At 48.3% G+C, this 24530-nt stretch overlaps 1 protein-coding gene across 2 annotated transcripts in view; it reads left to right on the top strand.

Moving 5' to 3' along the window:
• The window catches only part of TENM4 (teneurin transmembrane protein 4), a 2958785-nt gene that overhangs the window by 2799241 nt on the left and 135014 nt on the right, over positions 1-24530 (top strand). For both annotated transcript variants that reach the window (XM_078058602.1, XM_078058603.1), the window contains 3 exons: positions 13838-13939; positions 16010-16204; positions 22199-22399. In XM_078058602.1, the coding sequence (XP_077914728.1) occupies positions 13838-13939; positions 16010-16204; positions 22199-22399 (498 nt within the window). The remainder of the gene's footprint in view (positions 1-13837; positions 13940-16009; positions 16205-22198; positions 22400-24530) is intronic.

Genomic DNA, 24530 nt, shown 5'->3' with positions numbered 1-24530 from the left:
TCTGGGAAAACCTGCCTTTGAACGTGTTCCTCTTTCAAAATACTCCAAGGGCACTTTTCTGCCTGGTCCCTGCCTGCCCGGCCCCCGGTGCTGAGCGGCAGTGTGTTCCTGGGGGACCCTGATTGTTGCTCCCCACTCAGGACTTTCCACGTGGATTCACTGCGGGCACTAGCAGCATCGTGACCCACTTCTTTGTCACCCGTGTCAGACCGCTGCGCCTTCATCCTACCTCAGCCGACCATTTGCCAACCTGACCAGGCGCCGAGAGCTGGGGCTACAGACGGGCTCAGACCCTTTGGCCCCCCGAGTGCTAATTGCCCTAGTTTCCAGTTACTAGTTGTTCGGGAGACCTACCAGTTCTTGCCTCACTAACCTTGAGCATGCCTTTTCCCTTCTCTGAGCCTTCATTCCCTCCTCCGAAAAATAGGGATAGTGATGCCTAACGCTTAATGCTGAGTGAGCGTCCAGTGAGATGTCGGAGATTTGTGAGCTTATCACAGGGCCCAGCACATGGCAGTCCTCAGTAAAGGACGGTGCTGAGAGCCATCACCATTGTTGTTGTTACCTTATTGAATGTCTGCATTTATTCCTTTGTTATTAAACACTTGTATCTGTCTGTGCTTCAAATCTAAGAAGCTTAGATGGGAAGAGTGAAAGGTCCAATATTCTAGCACATCTTTGACGTTCAGAGGATGTTTGAAAGTGCTCTCTGGCCCAGTGTCTTTCTCGTAGCGTACTGGCCTGGCGGTTGAGTGTGAAGGTTGGGATTTCCCCGGGTTCTGGGAGGGACGAGGGATTAAACTCAGCCATGGTGAATTAAAGCCGCTCTCCCTCAGACCCAAGTGCTTTAGAGAGAACGAGTACCTGCACCCTCCGGAGTGCTGGCCGGCCGCCAGGAACGGCAGGTGAAGGGATGCAGGCTGGGTAGGCGCCGAGGCCGAGGCAGGCGGCGATGCTGCTTCTACGCAGCGCTCAGGACCCAGGGGTCTTTTGCTCTAGCCCCCAGAGGAGGCAGAAGGCCCAGCAGGGGGAGTCTGTTCCCTGGGACGGCGGTCATGCTTTTCCTGCTTTCTGCTACGTCCTTTGGAAGCCTCAAGAACCAGCAAGCCCAGCATCAGCCCCCCTCACCTGAAGTGGGGGCCACTCCAGCGGCTTGCTGGAGACACGTGAGTGTGCACGTGTGCATGCTCTGTCCTTGGCTCCTGGGCCCCCAACGTGGCTGTAGCACAGGGTTGTGCCCCTGTTGTGGGCACAGCCAGGATTCTCAGGGTGAGCAGTAGCAGAGGGAAGAAGCCCAGACTTGGCCAGTATGAAGGGGCTCCTGGGAAATGTCCCCAGGGCATCTAGGAGAGGCCGGACTCTTATAACTTATCTTTCACAGAAAGGGAGTAATGTTTATAGGATGTTTATCCACGCACTGGGGGTCTGAGCCAAAAGGCAAAGGGAATTTGGCAGCCCAAGCTCTTCCATGAGGAAGACACCTAACATCTTACACGGACTCAGTTGTACCATAATAATGGAATGTGGATGGAGATGCTGCTGGAGCGTGAGTTGCTGCTTTCCTAAGCTGACAGCCTGGCTTCCTCTTGTCCTGTGCTCAAGTGCACATGCCTGTATGCACGGCACAGTGGGAGCCCTTGATGAGGGAGAAGTGAGCTGAGGTCAGCCAGGGACAGCCAGGAAATACTGGCGCGCCGAGCAGGGTCCACGGCCCCCTATCCATAGTCACTCAGTTGCTAATACTATAACGCCCACTGTGTGTCGGGCACTGTATAATCACCCCCATTTTACACATAAGGAAACCGGGACATAGAGAGGTGAAGGGACTTGCTTGAGGTCACACAGGAGGTGGCAGAGTGGGATGCGAATGCCCAGGGTCTCGCTCTAAAGTGTGTGCCCTTCTCTTATATCACACAGCCTCTGACTTGGCCTGTCTAAAATGGGTTTGCTTGGTTTGGTTTGCTTTGACTTGGTTTCATTCTACTTCCCACCGATGAGAAATTTACTGCAAGCTCCACAAAGTGCTTCACGTGCATTATCTCAGTTAACCCCCATCTGTGCCATGAGATAGGTCAGTAAGGACCCGGGATTCAGAGACCTTAAATGATTCGCCCCGGGTTGCACAGATAGTGAGAGTCAGAGCAGGAAGTCAGACCCCGGTCTGTCTGATTGCATGGCCCACGTGCAGTCCCAGGTCAGGGAGTTCCAGCCAATGAAGTCAGATTATGCAGGAATTATGCCAGGGCCCAGAGGGGTTAGAGACGAAGCATGGGGAGGTAGAGCCCAGCTGACCACGCCTGGGTTGGTGCTCACACTCCAGCCCAGGGGACCGGAGGAAAGAACCAGGGTCCTGGGAAAAAGGCTGGCCAGCCACAGGGGCTGCTCCCTAGTGCTCCAGGGACCCCATGGGCTCTTATCATTCGAGCATGCGGACAGCTGAGAGTATAGTCTGCCTCCAAACCTCTCAGTGGGCAGAGAGCAGGTGGTTCCAGCACATGGACAGGCCAGCATGTCATGGGTCAGGGAACTAGGGAGACTTCCCCTCTAGGTCTGGCCCACACAGGGGCTGACATTTGGCTATAACCTAGTATAATGGTGGCTTAGATTCCTGCTGCTGCCAGAGAGTCAGAGGTGGCCAGAAGTTTCCATAAACTTTTCACAACAGCAACTATTTCTCAATTCCTTACAAGATATGTAGTCTTTTGCTTTTGCCATTTGGACAGCTTCTGCCTAGAGGCTGAGGGAACGATCTGTCTAGATGGCCAGAGCAGCTATAAAATATTTAACTTGAGCATGTAATTGCATTACCATGATCTCTAATAGGATTTGGTGTCCAGCAGAAGTCCAACTTGGCCTCTGGCCCAAAGACAGAGACCCACGTTATTATGTTGAGTGTTACCTACTAGATAAATAAGAAAGAAATACAGTTCAAATCATTGTGCGACTGACCGACACACATTATAGTTACTGTAAAGAAAAATCCACCGGAGATGGAGAATTTATCCATCTTGTTAATCATTTTATTGTGTTATATCCTGAAACAGGTAGTTCAGGTCCATAATTCACAGAAGCCATTCTGACAGTTCTTGCTACAGAGAAGAGCTGGGGGTCTGCAAAGTCGTATTACCTTGGGTTCCCCCAAACACATGATTAGGGCTCTTCAGGGACAAGAGAGCCCGTTACAGTGTCTAGCTGAATATAGCAGGCCCAGAGGAAGAGAAATGAAAATGAAGCTGCAGGTCTGGAAAAAATGTATAGCAATGAAATTCGGGGGAAAAAAAAAAAAATGAAAAGCAAAAAAAAGGAAATCGGCAAGGAAACCAACAGCCCAGACCCCGACAGAAGGAACCCAGCCTTGGGATTTGAGGCTTCACACGCCAAAGGACACTCATTCAACCACAGGTTGCCCTTTGTCATTTGATATTTAACAAGTGTTGAAGGAGTAGCTCCTGCAGACAAGGCAGTGGGCCAGTCACTTGGGAGACATGGACAAGATGAGGAATTGGAAATGGATTCCTTCCTCTCAAAGAATTTGCAGTTCACTAGGGGAAAAGAGCTATGCTCATAAATAACTAGACTGCAAGGTAGAAAGCAGTAGGTGATAAATGAAGGAGAGAGGGAAATTGCCTTTAGGATTCAGATGAGAGAGAGAGAGAGAGACCTGTCTTGCTAGAAGGAATCCCGGGAGGCTTGAAGGATGGAAGGTCCTGGACTTGTGTACGGGAGCAGGAGGCGTGCTTCGCAGGTGCAGTCATCAGCATTGGCTGGAAAGGGGGTGTGGGTTCTGGAACGGATGGGAAGCAATTTGGCAGCAACACAAAGAGGCCATGAGGAGGACCCTTGTGGCACAGAAGTTATTTCAGAAAGAAGTTGGAGCGTTAAACTCCTGGTTCAGAAATTCAGGCTTTCTCATCTCTAACATTTCCTACAGTATACTTCTTGAGATGATTTTACATTATACACAGACAGACTCTTTTTCAAAAATGATGTATTTATTTTAGTATGCTGGAAAAAATATAATTAGGTATATCAAACTATTATTTCAAATTTCTGTTCTAAATAAATTCACAACAATAAATGAGCCACAAATACTAAGTGAATAATAAGACAGATAGTACATGCCTATGGCAGCTGCATACGGCAGTACCCAAATAAATGACATTTAGAACCACTGCTCCAGGCCAGGGTCATATATTCAAATGTCTGGAGGACCGAGCAGGTGACCACAGTGTCTGGGCCTCTCCTGAATAAGAAGAGATTACTGCCATGCTGGGTCTTCCAATTTTTCAGGAAAAGCCACCATTGAGACTTTTTAATGAGCTCTCCTTTTTTTGAGAAATTCTGGCAACTAACACAGATTTTTAGACACCATACAAACAAAAGCGTCCATAGGCCTCCAGTTTGCGGAACCTACTCTGGGTCCTGAGGAACAGTGGCCCTTATCTGTGGCCTGAAGAGGCTCAACTCCAGAATGGCAGCCAGGCCTACAGGGACAGAGCAGACAGAAAGGGACGAGGCTGGAGGCGGAAGTCCCCTCAGAATGCCGACACAGCGGTCCGGGCCAAAGGGAATCCAGCCTGGACATTTCCATTTTCCAGGTGAAGTCCTAGCACCTTGGGTGTTCTTAAGCTGCAGGTCTCTAGGTCATCTTTACATAGTTCTGTGTGTTCTCAGACCAGACCATGCTGACCTGGTTTTCTGTGTAGCTTGTAAGCAGTATCAAGCTTGGTGACCAGCCTGGATAAATGATTGGAGAATAATTAGCAGCACCCCCACCCCACCTCCTCAGAGCATGTTTCTGTTCCTCCATTGTCTGTCATCACAGAATAATTCAGCACAAAGTGATGTTCATTAGATGGAACTCTAGCCAGCAGCTGAGTAGAGCTCTTAAAAACCTGATTTCTTAAGTAATTTGTTCTAAAGACAGAGTTGACATGAAGTTGGCATGATGATCAGCAGGTCGCTGCGTGGGAGCAGCAAAGATGATTATTCCGAATCTGGCTCTGGCTCCATCCCCATCTTGCCCAGAACTGCTTTGCATTTCAAAAGCCTGCCTGTTCTTTAAGAGTTATTCAAATACTACCTCCTGGAGGACCCGGCCCTCCTCTTTGGAAGTGGTCCCCAAGTTATGGCATTCTTGCTTAGTTTAGATCTCTCTGTCCCCTCTGGCTTGTTTTGATAGACCTGTGTGTAAAGTCTCAGCCTTTCTTCCAGACCACTGGTTCTCAGAGGGGTACCCAGGGTACCCAAGGGCATCAGCATCCCCTGGGACCCTGCCCCTGACCAATGACATGAGCAACTCTAGAGGTGGAGCCTCGCAGTCCATGTTTTAACAGACCCTTCAGGTGACTGACAGAGGCTAAAGGGTTTTCACTGAAACTATACTAGGGACAGGAGTAAAGCAACATTTCCTGAGCACCTTCTGTGTACCAGGGGCCTGTCTATACATATATACACACACACGTGCATGTATATACATATACACAGACTCATACATATGTAGTGGTGCTATTTCATCTTTGCGACAATTGTGTATGGCAAGCGGTTTTCTCATCTCGTAGTTGAGTTAACTGAGACTTCAGACGCCACATTCCCGGGGTGCATTTCAGTTCAGATACTAGAAAGTGGGTCTCTGGCCCTGAGCCTCTGTGCACCAGGCCCCATCATAGAGCACCAGTCCGCCTGGGTCCTGAGTCTGTCCTGGTCGGCTGCTCCGCCCAGGCCCGTCTGCTGTGGCCAGGGAGGAGGTGGCAGCATCTGGGCCCCCTGGCATTACTCCTCGGAAGGAGCTGTCGGTGGAAGATGGGTAGATCTATAAGGGCAGGAAAAGGGTCTCCAAACATGTGAACATGTACTTCTTTGAAGGCCTTTCTCTTCTCGAACAGCACAGCATTTGTCAGCTGTATCACCGTGCCGCGTCTCGGCGGCCTCTCTGGCCTGCTCACAGGACACGGTAGGAGACTGCACAGGCACCTTTTTCCAGGCGAGGCAGCAGAACCAGAGCCCACAGGGGGGCCTCTGACACGCGTGAGAGCAGCTGCCAGCAGTCCCCGGAACAGAGGAGGGGCTCTCAGCCAGAGGCAGCCGGGGAGCTGCCCGCTCTCCAGCCCTGTCCTGAGGACTCGGCCTCGTTGCTCCTCTCACAGGATAATGATGACATGATGCTCATTATGTGAAGGCACAGAAGGCAGGTGTGAGAAGTTAAAGTCAGCCCATAAATGAGCAAACTTCCTTTTCCCCCTCTCCAACCCTAAACACGAGGATTTTCTCCACTTTTTCATCTGTTTGTATAGTATTCTAACGACTGACAATTTGGGTTGATTCATTAGATCATAGGATGCTAGATCTGAAAGACCATCTAAGCCATCCACTTCACTGGAACACTTCCTGAGCCAGAGTGGATGCTCAGTAAATATTTGCTCAATGAATTTAGTTTTGTAGATGAAAAGAAAGACCGTAAGAGAGGAAGGGGCCTGGCCAGTGTCACCTAACGAGCTGGTGGCAGGAGTGGGACTAAAACCCAAGTTTCTCAATACAGTCCAAGCCTGTCCCTTCACACATGACTCATGGAATCCTAAGATTTCAGGTTTAGAAGCTTATCTTTAAGGCCCCTGCAATATCTCTGCCAGTGATTAATTTGAATGCAGCCAGCGACTGAAAATGTATGATCTGATGGGTTACCTAGTCCATTCATTTTGTCATTCAGCCAACAGACTTTCATTGAAGACCTGCTGTGAGCCAAGGATGGCACTGTTTACTAAAGAGTCAGAAGCAAATGACACATTTCCTACCCTCAAGAAGTTTATATTATATGGGCAGATCCATACACATCAACAGAATATGATCCAACAAAGTAAATAGTATCCTGCTCCGACGCTTACAAAATTCTTTCTTCTTTTGAATTAAGTCCATTTCCCAAGGACTATAGTCCTTACTCATTGGACCTAATCAACCTAATTTAGGACCACAAAAGTCCAGTCCTTATCTTACATAATAGCCCTTCAGATACTTTTAAACAGTGGTCAGTACCCCCTGAGTAAGCTAAATTCCCAATTCCTTCAGGAATTTTTTTTTTTTTTTTTTTTTTGAGAGAGAGAGAGAGAGCCAGGGGGTGGGGGTCGGGGCACAGTGCAGGGGAGGGGCAGAGGAAGAGGGAGAGAATCTTAAGCAGGCTCCACGCCCAGCATCTAACCCAGTACAGAGCCTGACAGGGCTTGATCTCATGACCCTGAGATCATGACCTGAACCGAAATTGAGTCAGATGCTTAACTGACAGAACCACCCAGGAATTCTTTATTTGAAATGTTTGTTCAAGTCTTCTTATCTTTCTCTTCATTGCTCTTCAACGAACATGCTCAAGTTCATCTTATCCGTCTCTTAAATGTGGCTCCCGGATGGTGAACTACTGAACTCCAAATATGGTCTGAGAGGACAATGCAGAGTGCACTTCCTCTCAGTCCCTTTATTCTAGGCATTGCACGCCTGAAACTGTAGGGCAAGGAAATGATAGCTTTTTTGGCCAGCAGGCATCCTCTGGAGTCTGACTGTCGTGCTGTGTGCCTCCCGCCCTCTTTCCTCCATTTCTCCCCTTGTATTCCTGCTCAGTTTCTCCACACAGTGAATATTACTGAGTACTTGCTTTGTGTGTAGCACACACCAGACTTTTTGGAGAACCAGACTTGATGCTTGTCTTCAAGCAGCTCATAGTCTTATTGGTGAAATTCTGTGTGCCCCCAAAGAAAGAATTAGCAAATAACCAAAACTTAATACAATCAAGGGAGTCATCATCTTTCCTAGACCCCCTCTTTAGAGTTGCTCTTCATAGTGGTTGGTAAACTTCTGGGTATGATTGAAAACAGATCTCCCAGTTCAAATACCAGGGCAGAACTGGCTTGAAGCCCAGGCTGTCAGGGGCTTTGTCAAATTTTTGTCATTGCATTGACCTAGACTATTGCAGACTGGAGGTCTTTAAATCCCATCATCTGCACAGAGAGCTGGGGCACCTACAGGGACTGACACCTCACAGGCCATGTAACAGCTTTCCAGCACCTGGCACCTTCCCAGTGCCAATCTCAAGTGCACAGGGAGAAAAGTTCTTTCAGATGTTGGCATGAATCTGCCTGTGTTTGGGCTTCTGGGGGACAACAGGTTTAATTTGTTTTGATAGTGCTTTTCCCCAGGAGGGAATGTAGCCAAACACCCTGCCTTCTTCGCATTCAGCACAGTGCTTATTTGCTTTCCTGTTTTACCATGGAGAGTTGCTGTGTGCTTTATATGTATATGTGTGTGCACTCACCTCCAAAAGCCCACATTACCTTGTTGGGATTCATTAGACCAAGTTAGTATGTTGCTTTGGTTCACAAATGAAAGGCATGTGTGACCTTTCCTTAAAACCAAAATACCAACTCTGCCAAGGCCTGAGCAAACCTCTTCACATGCACACTGCTACACTATTAGCTCTTCAAAATAACTCTCTTAGGTGGGTGCCATTATTAACCCCATTTCACAGATGGGGAAACCGATATGTAGAGATGACTTGTCCAAAAGGCATATAGTTAGTGGGAGGCATCCTGGTTCCTGGAGCCCACGCTCTGGTTCAGGCCATGTACCACAACCTTCAGCTTCTTTGGCGTCAGATAGAACTTGGTTCACCTACTAGATCTGCTCTTATAGCTGTGTGACCTTGAGAAAGTGACTTCAGCTTGCAGTCTCCATCTGAGAGTTGTAAATGCGTAAAATGATGGCAAAGGTACCCATTTCTCATAATTATTATGAGGAATAAATTAAGATATATGGTACACCTTTCATGGTTCCATTTGAGGGAATGAGAGGGTCTCTATTAGAGTCTCCTCTCTACCTTGAGTTGCTGTAGAATTAACTCCCAGCTGTGCCATCTAGTTTGTCTTCCTCTCTTTTCCTTGTTGCCAATAATAAGGCCAGTCCCCTTTCAGGATCAAAGAAGATGTAATAGATGTAACCTAAAGTATTTCACTAGGTGCCATCAAGGTCATAGGTCCAGTCATGCAGTTGGCTGTCCCAGAGTCCAAGTTCCTTCCTCTTGCCTGAAGCATTAGCATCTATCCTACAGTGAAGCCAAAAGGAAGCACCAGAGAGTGGATCTCTGCTGCGTAACAGGTAGACGTTGGTTCTTTAACCGACTGCTCTGAAAGAGTTGCTGACATCCACATTTATGACTTAAGGAGCGACAAGAGAAGCAGCGGAAAGAGTTGCTTCTCTTGGCTGGGGCACATCACAGGGGAACAGGAGATAGAGGAGGTGCTGGGAGGGAGGGATAGGTACCGGATGAGTGGAGAAGAGAGACGGAGGATGGCTGGTGAGCTCCGGCATCACTCACAGCCGATTCCTTCTGTCTTTGGTGCTGGAATCCGTCAGCAGACTCCCATGGCCATGGTGAGCTGGTGGAGGAGAAAAGCCACCTTTCCTCTTCTGGTGTGACTGCCCCTTGAAGTAGGAGTCCAGTGGGCAGTCAGCCTGCCTCGTAGTCCTCCTCCAGGCAGGATTTCTTCTGTGGTCTCTCCTTGTTTCCTACAAAGTTAGTCTTCGGGATCTCAAAAATGGAAAGCAAAAGGTAGAAAATGAAGGCAGGCTTTTCCGGACCTCAACTGCAGATCAGGAGGATGTATTTATCAACTGTGATCCTCTTTCACCTTGACCTTGACTTGATCATCTTTCACCATCTCATTTCACAGCAGTGCTAGTGATTTGTGTCTGGGAAAGGGTAGCGAGCAGACCAAGTAAGGCACTATAATGGGTTCATTGAGGCGTCTGTGGTTTCCACATCTCCTCTAGGAAGGAGCATTGTCTTCTCTTCCTTCTGCAGACACCCCTTTGTATGTTGAACAATATTTTGAGCCACATCCAGAGAACACGCCCACTCACAACACATATCCAGAGAATGAGCTAAGGAAACATTTAAACTCCACATTCCAATATTGATGGAAGGAAAAACAAGTTCCTGAAAATTAAATCTCCTAGCAGAACCCACTGTTGTGAGAGAAAAACAAGAGCTAGGGGCAAAGCGCCCCACCCCCCCAATCCTCCAGCATACCATCCACCCAATTATGAAAATCAGTAATTCATAGGCAGCTGAAATTTTAATTCAGGTCTGAGCAGTCTAAAGGTACACCTTCTGCTAAATGAAGGCAGCTGCAGTCTGAATGTGAGCAAAGCAGGAAGGAACGATAGGGGGAAGGAATTCACCAAGCACTAATTGGAAACATAACATTTATGCAATAAAGTTCACACTTCTCCCAAGCCAATGAGTGTCTCTTCTGCACTAGCATTTAGTATAGAGATACCTGGTTAGTGGAGACTCATTATTTGTGCGGTCCCAAGTGGGCCCCAAGTACTTGAAAGCCTTCCAAATGGAAGAAAAACTATAGACATGAACATTTCATCCAAAATAAATATTCTCTAAATGTCTCCCTTCTACTTCCTTGTTGCTATCGTAAAATTATTCCATGTCTCCTAAAACTTTTGCCTTCTCTGACACCAACAGCCTGGGGCAAATTTTGAAGCAAACAGACTTCTCTTCTGTCAGATTTAGCAAACAATACTCAGTCACAGAAAATGTATTTTCCTCACTGTTTCACTGTGAAGGCTTTTTGGCAGATGATTAACAGGTTTGTATCTTACAGGCTTCATAAATCAAAATCTAGACAGTGTGTAACACTTATCTGCAATTGATCCTGTTAAAAATGCAAGTGGTAACTATGGTAATTTATTAAGAGACATATTTTATACCCCTGGGTTTGAGAAGGACTGAACCAGAGAGTTTTAGATTGGGGTGGGGGGATCTCTGAGATCATCTGGTTGAATTCTCTCAGTGAGAGCAACAACGTGGACCACATGATGCTTTAATAGGGCTGAGGGGGACAGAGTCCTGGGAGTAACTTAGCCTGTTTAAGAAGTCAAGAAAGCTTGTCAGAGGAGGTGACATTTGAGCTGGATTTGAAAGGACTAGGTGTTGCCATGCAGGAAAGCAAGGGAGGAACAAGTGTAAAGATGAGGAAACAGGTGCAGGAAGATCAAGTGACACGGCCAACGTCTGACAGCCAGGCAGTAGCAGAGCAGGACCTGGCAGCCAGGCCTCCTGCTTCTGCCCTGTACCCCTTCTGCGGTGCTGAAGGTGGAACCCACCCTCCCCAGTTGGACCACCAGCCAGTAGCTTAAAGTGAAAATAATCTTGCCTTAAATTTTACTCCAAATTCTTTTTTTTTTAAGTAGGCTCCACTCCCAGCAGAGAGCCCAATGCAGGGCTTGAACTCACGACCCCAAGACCAAGACCTGAGTTGAGATCAAGAGTTGGATACTTAACCGACTCAGCCACCCAGGGGCCCCTCAAAATTCTTATTTTTAAAAGCATATTCAGAAAGAAACTTCCTAAGTCATTCTCTAGAAGGACACTTATAACTTTAAGACCGTAGGAACATGGATTCTTCCAGGAAAAGCCAATGGAGAGCAGAGGTGCTCAGGGCCCTGGCTTGTGAGCCTCGCTCCACCAGGACCCAGACCACTTTGAGCTGCAAGGAGAGCACATGCTAGATTGGACCCTCTTGTTCTTAACTCTGTGTTCATGTAAAGCGCAGCCCTTGTTAGCAGAGGGACAACATCGAGTGAGTAGAATTTCCCACCCATTCACAAAAAGAACCACGCATTTGAACTCTTGAACTCTTTTTAAGTAGTTTCCAAGTCAATAATGACAGACAGTTGGGAAAAGACTTCCAGGAAATGCACCACACTATGAATTCGTCACCATCCCTCCATCTTTTCCCTTATCGATCCATACCCAAGCCATTCCTCAAGCCCACCTCCTCCGAGAAGCCTTCCCTCTGCTGGTTTTGTCCCGTATCAGCTACCATTGCCTTGGCCCTAAGTGCTTTGTTGCTCTTAAGGCTCAATGCCCTTCCTTGTCTGGACACCTTTTCTGCACAGTTGCTCTCTTAATTAATTATAGACTCATAAAATTTTAGAACAGGTAGCGGTCCCAGGGGTCATCATCTCTGCCATCACCTTCATTTATATATGAAGGAGGTGAGGCCCAGAGAGGGGCAGGAAGTTGTTTTAGGCCCCCCCAGCATGATACTAGAAGAATGGGCCCCCGTACAAGGTCTCTTTACCTCCAGGCACAACTTCTTCCATGCCCCGTGCTACTGCCTGGGTGACAGCTGTCGTCTCGTTCTCCCAGTTAGGCTGCAGATTTCCTGTGGGCAAGACTCACGTCTTAGACGCTAACATCTCATTTAACAGAGGCCTTAGTCTTAGCTTTACGGCTTGTAGTTGTGAGCTAAGACAACACGTTGAATCCTTAACTCTGTCCCACCTGACTAACCCTTCCTCTGCTTTCAATTCGGACTCTGCTGACACACTCTGAGACCTTGGGTGAGTCCCTGACCTTTCTCCGGGTCTCAGTTTTCTTCACTATTAAATGAGAGCATTAGGCTATGGTCTTTTGGATCCCTTTAAGCCCTGAAAGCCCTAGAATTTACTACCTTACAGCGGGATCCTTTGCTGTCTTCAAGACCAGCCTCACTGTGCCATTGATCTGTCACCTTGTTCCTTCTCCAGGCTTCTGCTGTGGAGTGAGTTCCCTCAAGGCCCAGAGAGCACAGCATCACTGAAGAAGACCAGGCCCTGAGTCCTGGGTTCAAATCCTGCCTCCAGGACTCAGCGTCTTTGTGATTCTCAGCAGGCCACTTCATCTTTCTCTGAGCCTCCTCTTTTTTTTTTTCTTTTTTAAAAATAGGAATAACAATACCTGCTTGCAGATTTGGTGACAGTGAAATGGGAGAAACTTTGTGGAAACATGTGGCACAAAGAAGGCTCCAGTATAGAGTGGCTTCTTTCCCTTATTCCACACCCAGCATTATTGAGAAACAGGCTGTTCCAAATAAACAGATTTTCTAGATAACAGGCTTACTACCTGAAGCTACAAAACATTGACGATTTTTTTTTTTTTTTTGCTAAAATCTTTCTTAAATGAACTCCATATTTCCTTGTCAGGTCACACAGAATATAGCAAAAGTAGTAGGAAGAGTCTGAGAAAATCCCATCCCGGCAAAAGGTGGGCATGACCACATATGCCGGGGAGGCGGGTACAGCAAAGGGAATGTGAAAGAAAACTCCAGTGCCTTTGAGAGATCTTGGAATTTTTTTGTCTCAATAAATGGGGAGCCATCGAAGGATTTTAAGCAGGAGAATGACAGGATCAGATTTGTTCCCGAGAGATGGCTCAGTCCACCGGGCGGTGACGGAATCAGAGTGGGGAGTGAGAGGGGAAGCAGGAGGCCAACCTCCAGGCTGTTGTGTTAGCCCTGGTGGGCCCACAGTGGGCACCCGGCCAATAGGTGAAAACCCTGACATGGGAAAAGACAGATCTGCAAATGCCCAGTAGCTCTAAGAAAAAAACAAGGAAATGGAATATCGGCCCATTATGAGAAAAATGTGAAGCACGGAAAGTGTGAAGGAGACCGCGAGACTCGCCCAACAAGCTGGCCTCCACAAAGCAGCACCACTGACAGCTTATGCTGTTTTCCCCAGTGTTTTAGCTGCAGAATTTCTAATGCATTTGTAGATGCAAATTTGATATATAAAATCTTGGTTCAGGCGGACATTTTCCAGAACAGATCTTTTAGTGTCAATTGAGATGCACTAAGAGTAAAAATAACGCATAATTTTTAACTCTGTCGGTTCCTTTCAGTGACTGGGCCGGAAGACCTCGCATGTGTGGGCCCTGGCTAACCTGAGGTTGGATCCCGGGGCCTTCTGTTGGGTAACGAAGGCCTCTTTTCAACTCTCCTTCTCTCTTCCCCACCAGAGTCGGTGGATAACTGTCCCAGCAACTGCTACGGCAATGGGGACTGCATCTCTGGGACCTGCCACTGCTTCCTGGGCTTCCTGGGCCCCGACTGTGGCAGAGGTGAGACCTGTGCGTCTGCGGGCGACCCCCACTCCCCCCGGCCCCGTGGGTGGCGCACGTCGCGCTTCTCAGAGCAAGCGCAGGGCCCCGGGCCACCTGCTGCCTCCCGTGAGCAGGGCCCCCCAGGGCCGTTGTCCGGAAGCCCCGAGAGCAGGGTCTGCCGGCGGAGCCGGGGCCGCGTCAGCCCCGTTGTTCACAAGGGCGTGAACCTCATGTCTGTGCTAGGGGCAGGGGAAGCGGCAGTGGTGGTCCTCTTAAAAAGTTGATTTCCATTTTGAGGACTGCTCAGCCTTTGCCAAGTGCCTTTGGTGGTTTTTTTTTTTGCGGGGGGGAGGTTGTTCCATTTTGTTTTTTGATTATTGAAGGATAATTGACATGTGCCAAGGGGCTTTGCCGGTCACTTCGCAAGTGTGGTCTCTCTGGCCTTGTGGCCAGGCCTGCGTTACTGCTCCATGGTGCCGGGATCTCTGTTGAGACCACTGAGGGGAGGGGTTGGGTGGGGGGCTGCTTTATGCCACACGGGACCCTAATGTTGCCTCATATCTGGGCATGGACAGTGCTAATGATGACCAGTACTGAGATGGCTTAAAGGCTACCCATGATGTGCCCTGTGCATTTGGCCTTCCTTTCTGTCCTTGGAAGAGTCAACAGGGCGAAGGCCAAAGGAGCTCTGTAGTCTGAGGCTTTGGCACTCCTCTTGGGAAACTGAAATGGCTCCTTCCTTTGGTCTTCCCACCTCTTCAATCCTTCAGCAAGCGTTTGCTTAGTGCCCTTTGGGGCTTGTTCCCGTGCTAGGTGCTGGGGTTAGAGCACTGAGCGAGGCCCAGCCCAGGAGCTCTCAGTCTGGTCGGGGGGACAGACAAGTAAGTAGATGATGACAAAGCAGTCATGAGCAAGTGAAACACGCTACAGCAAGGTTAAATTCAGGGAGCGGCTGTCTTAGCTTGGACACGATGAGGACCAGGAAAGCTCCCTGGATGGAATTGGAATTGGAATTGGAATCCAGACCTGATGCTTGAACAGTCGTTCATCAGTGTGAGGCAGAGGTGGTTTTTCAGAGTGCCCAGCAAATACTGTGACATGATGCTGTTTGGGGGCTTCAGCTTGTTGTTCCTAATGTGGAAGAGACTCCGTTTGAGATTGCAGAGCTGCAGCCCCGAGGAACCACAGTGATTACCTGCTGAGTGCCTCTAAAAGGAAAGAAACCAGGTGGGGGCCAGGGGAAGGGGGTGCAGCGAGAAGAGGTGAGTCATTCCCTCTAACAAGAATTACTGTCTCATCCCAACCACACTTAAACTTGAGAGTCATGTATAAAACAGCCTTATTGTATCTCGGTAAGGCTGGGAGGTACTTACTGCACAGTGCCATATAATTTATTTTTATATCATGTCCTTCATACGGATGATCACGAAACACTTTATGCTAAGAGGCAGAATGGGAAGGTAATACTTTAAAGAGCCAAGTTGGGCTGAGCTATTCTCTTATGGGGGCAATAGTGTGTGGGGCTTGAAGGTAATACTTTAAAGAGCCAAGTTGGGCTGAGCTATTCTCTTATGGGGACAGTAGTGTGTGGGGCTTGAGTGGAGCCTGAAAGGCAAGAAAGGCTGAGCTTTGCTGGGTTAGAGAGACAGCAGGTGGTGCTGCGGATGGGGCACAGGGAACAAAACGGAATGCTGTCAGGAGAGTGCTGGAGGGGAGATTGGGGCAGGCAGGAGGCCCAGCCGCTGTCTTTTCCAGTAAGACCAAGGAACAGATGGAAGCTTTGTGCGTCAAGGTCCTGGCCCCACCACCATGCTGCACCCACAGTACGAGGGGGATGGAGGAGAGCAGCGTTCAGTGGGCGCTTAACTCCACCAGGCCCTGCACGGCACAGCCTAGCCTACAGTTCCACGTGTGTTTAAACCAGAATGAAATAAAGCCAGAGACGCAGACAGATGGATACACACGGGGACTGTGGCAAAGCACTTGAGACTCTTGGTCCGGCCTGCCGGCCGAAGGGAGAAAGGGACAAAGGCAGGTGGGCCGCGCCAGGCATCGATTCACGCCAGACTTGCCATGCTGTCTCCGCAGCCTCCTGCCCCGTGCTCTGTAGCGGAAACGGCCAGTACATGAAGGGCCGGTGCCTGTGCCACAGCGGATGGAAGGGCGCCGAGTGCGACGTGCCCACCAGCCAGTGCATCGACGTGGCCTGCAGCAACCACGGCACCTGCATCGTGGGCACCTGCATCTGCAACCCCGGCTACAAGGGCGAGAGCTGCGAGGAAGGTAGGACCTCGGAGTGGGGGGGGCGGCCCCCCTCCTCTCGGAACGCTGCCAGGTGCAGGGCGCCCGCCAGCAGCGATAATTCACTTAGCACAAGAGGACAGGCAAATGGGAGCCCTAGTTGGTGAAGGGAGGAGAAGTCTCACTGTGTGCAGGCTGGTCCTGGGAGCCTTAGATCATTTAACCTCAAAACTGAGAGGGTGAGGTAATTATCTCTGTTTTATAGTTAGGGGAACCGGGACTCAGAGAGTCGCATGACCTGCCCAGGGTCACACGGCTGCAGGTGGCCGCGCTGGGGTTGAGCCCAGCGTTTCTGGCCCCCGAGCCCAGGTTCTTTCTCCTCCCCTTTAAGCTCATATTCTCTCCATGTCTTAAGAGTCTGTTATAGACCTCCAGACTCTGCCCTCTGTTAGCACAGGTATGTGTGTGTGTAGCTCATCGGTGCTTGTGAGTGTGTCTCTTTCCTTCATAAAGTAAACTACGTGTAGTGGAGGCTAGAAAGGGAGCTTCCACTTTAACAGTGCGCCAGTTCTTCCCTAGGCAATCTCATCTGGTGAGATATGTGGGCATTTCTGTGGCCTGAGGAAGGGCAGCCGCGGGCCCACGGTCATGGGGCTAGCCAGCAGCAGGGCTGGGACCCACCCCAGGTCTTCTGACTTCAGAGCCCTCTTTCTTCTTGCCTGCATGGGATTTGTAGACGAGAAGGGTCTTATTCACAAGCAATATATATACAAGTGGCTTTTAAGAGTGCATGCTCTGGGATCAGATGTAGGCTTGAGTCCTGGTTGTGCCACTAACTTAGCCTCACTTCCCTCATCAATAAAATGGGATTTCCTTCCTCAGAGGGCCGTCATAAGGATTAAATTAAATGACCCATGTAAAGCGGTGTCTGACACATAATAAATGCCCCGTAAATGTTAGGTCTTATATTATTAGTATTAATCTGGGGACAGTTGAAGCACATTTCCTGTTTCACCCCAATCACTTTATGCAAGGTCTTTGGAAATGGGTGGACGCTGCTAATGGGCTTCCCTCCCACTGCCCAGCATATAGGGCACTGGCATCTTCCTGGCAGATGGAAGAGGCTCCAAAGGAGAGCTACCCTGCTAACCCATTTGGGATTTAACACATAGGCCCCTCTCAAGGTATCATTTCTCTTAAAAAAAAAAAAGAAAGAAAGAAAAAGGAAAAAAAAGAGAGCCAAGGGGCACCTGGGTGGCTCAGTCATTAAGCATCTGCCTTCGGCTCAGGTCATGATCCCAGGGTCCTGGGATCGAGCCCCACATCGGGCTCTCTGCTCGGCAGGAAGCCTGCTTCTCCCTCTCCCACTCCCCCTGCTTGTGTTCCCTCTCTTGCTGTATCTCTCTCGGTCAAATAAATAAATAAAATCTTTTAAAAAAAAGAGAGAGAGAGCCGATATAATGGGCCCACTTTCAAAGAGTGGGGAACAGGAAAGGATTAGTGTCTGAAAAGCAGCGCCTCTCTGAGACAGCCTGCCTGTAAACCCTAAGTGTGCCTGGAGGTCCTGATTCAGACCTATTAACTTTGATGGGGATTACTTTGGGCTGTCTGAGAAAGGAGGAGCGCCAGCCTCTGGAACAAAGGAACTTCGCTTTCTCATCCCGACAATGGTGACCTTCATCTGCTTTCCCTTTGCATTTTAGTCACTTGAGGTGAAGACCCAGAGAAGAAAAGAAAAGCAAAGAGGAGATTCCTCTTGAAACACTGGGGTCGTCCCACCCTGAAGTCCAGCATGTCCTGTGGGCCAGAGAGGGCCCGCTGTCCCCTCCCCAGCTCAGCTGGTTCTGGACAGTGCCCCAGCGGGCAGGCTTACTTACAAAGAGGAAAAAAAAAAAGTTGTTTAGCTCTTTGATTTACGTTATCTATTTGAAAGAAGTGTTTTGACTCCTTTCTTTTCTGAGGAGGGCCATGTGGTACTGATTCCTTTTATTATTTCTGTTTCCCTGGTGAAGCGTCACTGCACAGTCCTTGTGTTTATAATGCGGGCTTCTTGGGGCCTTCCTCGCCACCCCGCCCCACTCCTCTCTCTCCTCCTCCTCCCTCAGCTCTCTTCTGACGGGTTTCACCGTGTTTATAAAACATCAACTAACAAGCTTATTTTTTCCCTGTCTCCCTCTTCTTCTTCTGAAGTTTATGGCCCCGTATTTTTTAAAGCCCAAACTGTGCCAACAGGACGCTTGGAGGGAGGTGGGGGGCGGGGAGGGTCAGAAGAGAACACCTTAGGCCTTTTGCAGTGCAAAGTGACACTGTGTTTTGGTCCTGAAGAGCATCTAATAGCTTGTGTGGTCACTGAAGCAGGGCACATTTTGGGGGAAGAGTTGTGTTTGCAGCTTGGCCGTGCAGGCCTCCTCATTTTGTTAATGGGCTAAGCTTCTGCCAGAAATTTTGGCTTGAATGTCAGGCTCTGCAGAGGAAAAAACAGGTAACTGGCCCCTCGTCTAAGCAGAAACTAAGTTAGACTGTCTTCTACCCAGAGTTCGGCCCACTTCCCTGCCAACCTCTCCCCTACTCCTTCAGCATAGAGCTCCCCCACCACGGGCTGGCTGGGTCTCCCCGTGTGACCCACAGCTCCCAGGGAAACAGATGTCATTTGTGAAACCGTCTTGCTGTGATAGAAGGAAGACAACTTTCATCCCATCCTAGGGTTCCCATCACCCCAGAGGCCCCAGAAAGCGAGGGCAGATCCTGAGTCTACGGAGGATGTCTCTAGCAGAGTGTCACGGTGGTGTAGATAATGGCCGTAGGTATCGGGTCAGCAGGGACAGCGTCCTCCCTGCGGGGACCCTGCTCAGCCACTTCAGCCGAGTGGCCTTCTCTTGAGGTGCAGTTCTGTCGTCAGTGCCTTCTGGTCTTCGTTCCCTGCCTGGGCCATCTTCTGAGAGTGTGGGATTCGCTTTGCTGGTTCCTGGGTCCCTCTCAGACTTATTGTGTCTGAGGAGCAGGACTGTGACGCCAAGGGCCTCTTGCTAAACTTGGCACCCTCTCGGCTTGCTCACTAACAGTGCAGATTTATAGATTCAACCTCGAGGGCGCCTCAGAGACAGCGTCAACCCCGAAGCCTGGGCCCAGGCGCTCCCAGAACGGGAAATACCTTTATGGGCCTCAGGACAAGAATTGCTGAGTCGTTTCCTGTCAAGTTGGAAAGCTCTCTGGATCTAGGGAATTATCATAGTAGCCTAATGGGCCAGAATAATCCTTCTGAGTTTCTGAGATGTGAGGCTTGTCATGAAAATATATCACTGTTATTATTTTTATTATTTTTAATTACCAGGAACTCCAATGGGTCATGCTTTAACCATCATGAAGTGGTGTCCAGAGACTGCGAGAGAAGATTCTTTGCCTTCGTTTGGCTTTACTAATTCTCCACTTTGTTCTATTTCTTTTCTTGGTTTGTTTTGCTTTTATTTCTATTTTTTAACCATTTAGGTCTGTATATATGTATGTGTGTATTTTTGAACCAGTAAGATTACAGAAGAAATAGCAAGAGATGTGTACCAGGAAAGAGTGATTCAAATTTAAATTCCTCCACTTACCACTGTGTGATCTTGGGCAAGTTATTTAACCTCTCTATGCTTTCATTTCCTCATCTGTGAAATGGGGATAGTAATAGTATCTACCTCAAAGAATTGTCACTAGAGTTAAATGAGACTGTGGAGGTAAATGGTTGAATAGCAAAATATGGCCCAGAAGAGGGACTACATCAGTACTAGTTGTTATTATTATTGTTGTTGCTATTGTTGTTCCCAAGATTCTGTTTTTAGCAAATGATTGCTCCTGACTTCTGACCTTCTGATGTCTCATTTAGGTCATTAAATTGAACTCCTTTTCAAGACCTAAAAAGTAAAAGAGCTATCCTGATAAGCTGGCCCTCAGACAGACACTGTGCTCCCAGAATGTGGCCGTTTGTACAGCCTCTGTCCATTTGTGTCTGTGACTTTAACATACCAAGGCCAGCTTTCCCCATCTTTTCTGCAAAAGTCAAATATGTGGGGTTATAAAATTTAATTAATCAATGAAGTAAAATCATGCCTGAATTATAAATAAAGTAAAAGCGCCTCTCTCCAGGTTACCCAAGTCATGCCACTGAAGGTCCTGATAGGATGGAAAAGTAACTTCTTGGCAACAGTGTATCGCTCACACGGTCCTTCCAAATCCTCAGTGTCCTCATTAGCAACTGTTAGGTAGTTTTGACACGGGAATTTCAGAGGAGGTACGTGACTTGACGGTAGTCCTAGAACCAGTGCCTTTGTCCCGTGACCCTTGAACCTAGGACCTCCGAGATCGGATGCCAAGTTTCTTCCTGTGGAGGACAGGGCTTCCTCTGGAGGGCTTCCTGGAGGAAGCTGACCACACTCGCTACGGCACCGTCAACCCTTTTTCCAGCTGCTGCACATGGCGGCCCTACCAGGACACCATTCTCCCTTACAATTGCAAGAGGAATGGGAATCCTCTGCCTTCCTAAAATAAAAGACAGATCTCACAACTTTTTGGTAGAGTTGGACCGGCCTTTGCCAACTCTGTCTTCTCTCTGCTGCCTTTTGCACTTTCCATGTGAACTGGAGCCATGTGATAAGTCGGCCCTCAATACTCTCCTTCTGCTTTTTCTGTGCAGGGCTTTACGGAAGATTAGAGGTCTCTGTTAATTTTGTGCAGCCCCGTACCTAAAGCTTTGATTTAGGAAAATCAACCCCAGTAACACATATTGGCTTCAGAATCCGATAGACCTTCAGATTCCTCTCTGGCAGGGTTAACTGTATGATCCGGCATAAATTATTTGCCTCTCTGAGCCTTGATTTCCTCATCTGTACTTCACGGGGTTATGGAAGAACCTGATTCTGAGGATATATGTAAAGCACTTCCTATGGTGCAGGCACAGAGCAGGTAACCCACATGTTATTCTCCTTTCTCTATTTCTGGGTTGGTCTCTTGAGACCACCTTGACCTTGGGCTCTAGGAGCCCTACAGGGGTTGCTTGGCCGTGAGCCACAGCTATACAATTCACCCCCTATGTGAGGAGAAGCTGTGCAAAGCCTGTGGATATAATTTTGTGGGGTTTTTTGTTGTTGTTTTTTATTAAGTTCAATTCGCCAACATGTAGTGGTACTAATCACGTCACGTGCCCTCCTCGATGGCCATCGCTCGGCCACCCCATCCCCCCACCCCCTCTCTTCTGCAACCCTCAGTTTGTTTCCTGGAGTCCAGAGTCTCTCATGGCAGTGCATGTAATTTTGAATAGTCATTGAAATGTTTGCCCTCTGGAAAGCGAGGTTTGAAAGTTTGTGTCAATCACAAGAACTTTGGGAAGATGATAACATCTAATGGAATTTAAATGCAAAATAAATTCTCTTTTCAATTAAGGAATCTCTTTTAGTCCACCTTCATGATAAGACTGTATTGTGAGGTGGTAAACAATAATAGTTCATTCGACACAGATTTCGTGAGCACCTCCTCTGTGCTGAGCACCGTTCTCGGAGCTGGATACACAGAAGGGGACAGAATGAAGTCTTGTCTGCTAACTGGTGCAGTTATTACAGGCGCCGCAGGCGCTGGGTACCATGCTAACACTTGATATATATTTCTTTTTTTGTTTTTTTAAGTAGGCTCCACACCCAACATGGGGCTTGAACTCATAACCATGAGATCAAGAGTCACATGCTTTACCAACTGAGCCAGCCAGGTGCCCCTTGATATGCATTTCTTACTCTGCCTTACAAACCAAGAAGTAGGAATTTGTATCCACATTTTATAGGCAAGGGAACCTCCCCTAGGTAAACAGTCAGCCTCCTATCAAGCCAGGAACCCAGGTGTACTGTTCATCCAAGTTCTTCCTCTTTACTATATTCAGTGGCCTCTCCACAGGAAGTCTGTGTCCTCTTACCAGGGTGAAGCCCCTCCACTACCAAGTGTCGTACTTCACCACTTCACTGGTCAGATGCTCACCTGTGTTCTCTCTGTTCTCTCTGCTCCGTGTCACAGTGGACTGCATGGACCCCACGTGTTCAGGCCGGGGGGTGTGTGTGAGAGGCGAGTGCCACTGCTCCGTGGGATGGGGAGGCACCAACTGCGAGACGCCCAGGGCCACGTGCTTGGACCAGTGTTCGGGCCACGGAACCTTCCTCCCAGACACCGGCCTTTGCAGCTGTGACCCAAGCTGGACAGGACATGACTGTTCTATCGGTAAGTGTGGGCAGAAGGGCACCGCGTGGCGGGAGGGAGGAGCTTTCCACCATTACCTGTGCACCATTCATTCCCCGTCAGTGATCTGACCCTGTTCCTGGTCATTTAGCGGGGGGGCGGGGGGTGTGGGTGTTACTTTTCCTCTTCCCTTGAACACCATCCTTCAGCACCTGTACTTTTAGATCAGCAGAAGATTCAGAAATTAATCTTCACATCATTTCTTCCATAGTGGTGCCTTGAGAGTGAAAACATTGTCCTATAACCATGTGAATTAGAATAGTAAATTGAAATCTCATCTCCCATGTTACGGTGGTCATCCCTAGAGGCAAGTCCATAGGGAACAGTGTGCCTAGGTAAGACCTGCAGGGATGAGGCTTTAAAGGACTCGGGTCCAGGGGTACCTGGGTGGCTCAGTCGGTTAAGTGTCTGACTGTTGATTTCAGCTCAGGTCGTGATCCCCGTGTTGTGAGATCGAGCCCCAGGTCGGGTTCCACACTCAGCAGGGAGCCTGCTTGGGCTGCTTGGGATTCTCTTGCTCCCTCTGCCCCACCCTTCCTCCCCCCACCTCTCTAAAAAAACGTGGGGGAATCAGGTCCCAGCTGTCAAACTCTTTGGTTTCACTCGTTCATCAGAATAAAGTCTGAACTCAGTGTATTATTTAGGGTTCTCTGTGACCTGATCCCCACCAGCCATTCTGGCCAGATTCTCTGCTAGCCAGTAAGCTCCATGAAGACAGCAAACGTGTCTGTTCACCCTCCATGCCCAGGACTCAACACAGGCCTGGCCCACAGCAGCTGCTTGATAAATACTGATGAATGGATAATAAACACATGAAAGAACACATGATTGAATGTGTTCTTCACTGTAGTGTTTAGTTCATATATAGAGGGTTTATATATATAACATTCAAAGGATCATTACATTAGCACCCTTCTGTTCATAAGCGCTTTACGATTTGTAGACCCTCTCCAGACGAGGGCTTGAATGAGAACATGTGTGAATCACCTAGCACAGTACTGGGATATGGTAGGTGTGTTCACCTCTCAGATCTCATTTCAACAGAGTCCACTGTTTAAATCCACATGAAAGCTCTGTGGGAAAGGTATCATCACCCCTGTTTCACTGATTTACATAATACTTTAATCAGTGAATACTTTTGAATACCTACTATGTACTAGACACTCTTCTAATCAGAGATACAAAGAGATAAGAAAGTCCCAATCTTTGTTGAGCTTCCACTGAGGGAGACAGCAAACAAACAAATGAAGAGAAATAATGATAAAGAAGCTAAGGCACAGGAAATTTTTAAGTAATCCCACCCAAGGACACACAGCTAAAAAGTGGCAGCATCCCCCACTATGGTTTTTTGGTTTTTTTTTACTTAAATCACTTTCTTTACCACACCACACTGTAAACGAAGTGCAGCTCAAATGAACTCATTATGTTGCATATTAACAGTCCTTTTTGTGATCAGGAAAGATGGCTGAGGCCTTTGGCAAAAATGAGATCCATGCAGCATTTGTGCCTTTGGAATACTCTGAACTACCTTGCCCCATTAAATGGAGAATTGGCGTGCAACATGCAGTCTAAATTGGACTCGTATCCTTGTTTGCAAAGCTCGCATTAAGACATGATTGCAAACACAGATGCGCAGGATCTTAGGAATAATTCTTTTTATATAGCTCCGTTTATAGCAATATAATAAATGGTCCTCTTGAAGCCACACTGGGTTGTATTGTTTGTTATGTGGCCACAAAGCTAATTTATGATAGGTATATCACTGTTTGTGCATTGTTAATCCCCGATGAAACTGTAGCCTTTCACGGAGGCAGGTATAACTTTGGGTGAGATCACTAAGTATTCTTTCATTGGTCCTGTAAAAGGACATGGCAGACCCATTGGAAGGGACTTTGAATAGAACTGTGAGAGCTCGTCATCCTCCCTTCCTCGTACACCACTCCCCATAACTGGTGTCAAACGTGTGTGTGGCCTCGCGTGCGAAGGCAGAGGAGTTCCAAGTGATGAGAAGCGTCCCTGAGCCCAACAAACCTTGGTTCAAACGCTGGTCCTAGTTATAACTGTGGGCAAGTTCCTTCCCCTCTCTGAGCTGTAAAATGGAGGTGGTGACAGT

This window comes from Halichoerus grypus, chromosome 11, assembly GCF_964656455.1.
Source record: "Halichoerus grypus chromosome 11, mHalGry1.hap1.1, whole genome shotgun sequence".
Classification (NCBI taxonomy): Eukaryota; Metazoa; Chordata; class Mammalia; order Carnivora; family Phocidae; genus Halichoerus; species Halichoerus grypus.
The sequence above is the reverse complement of the archived record's forward strand: the minus strand, read 5'-3'. Positions and strand labels throughout refer to the sequence as shown.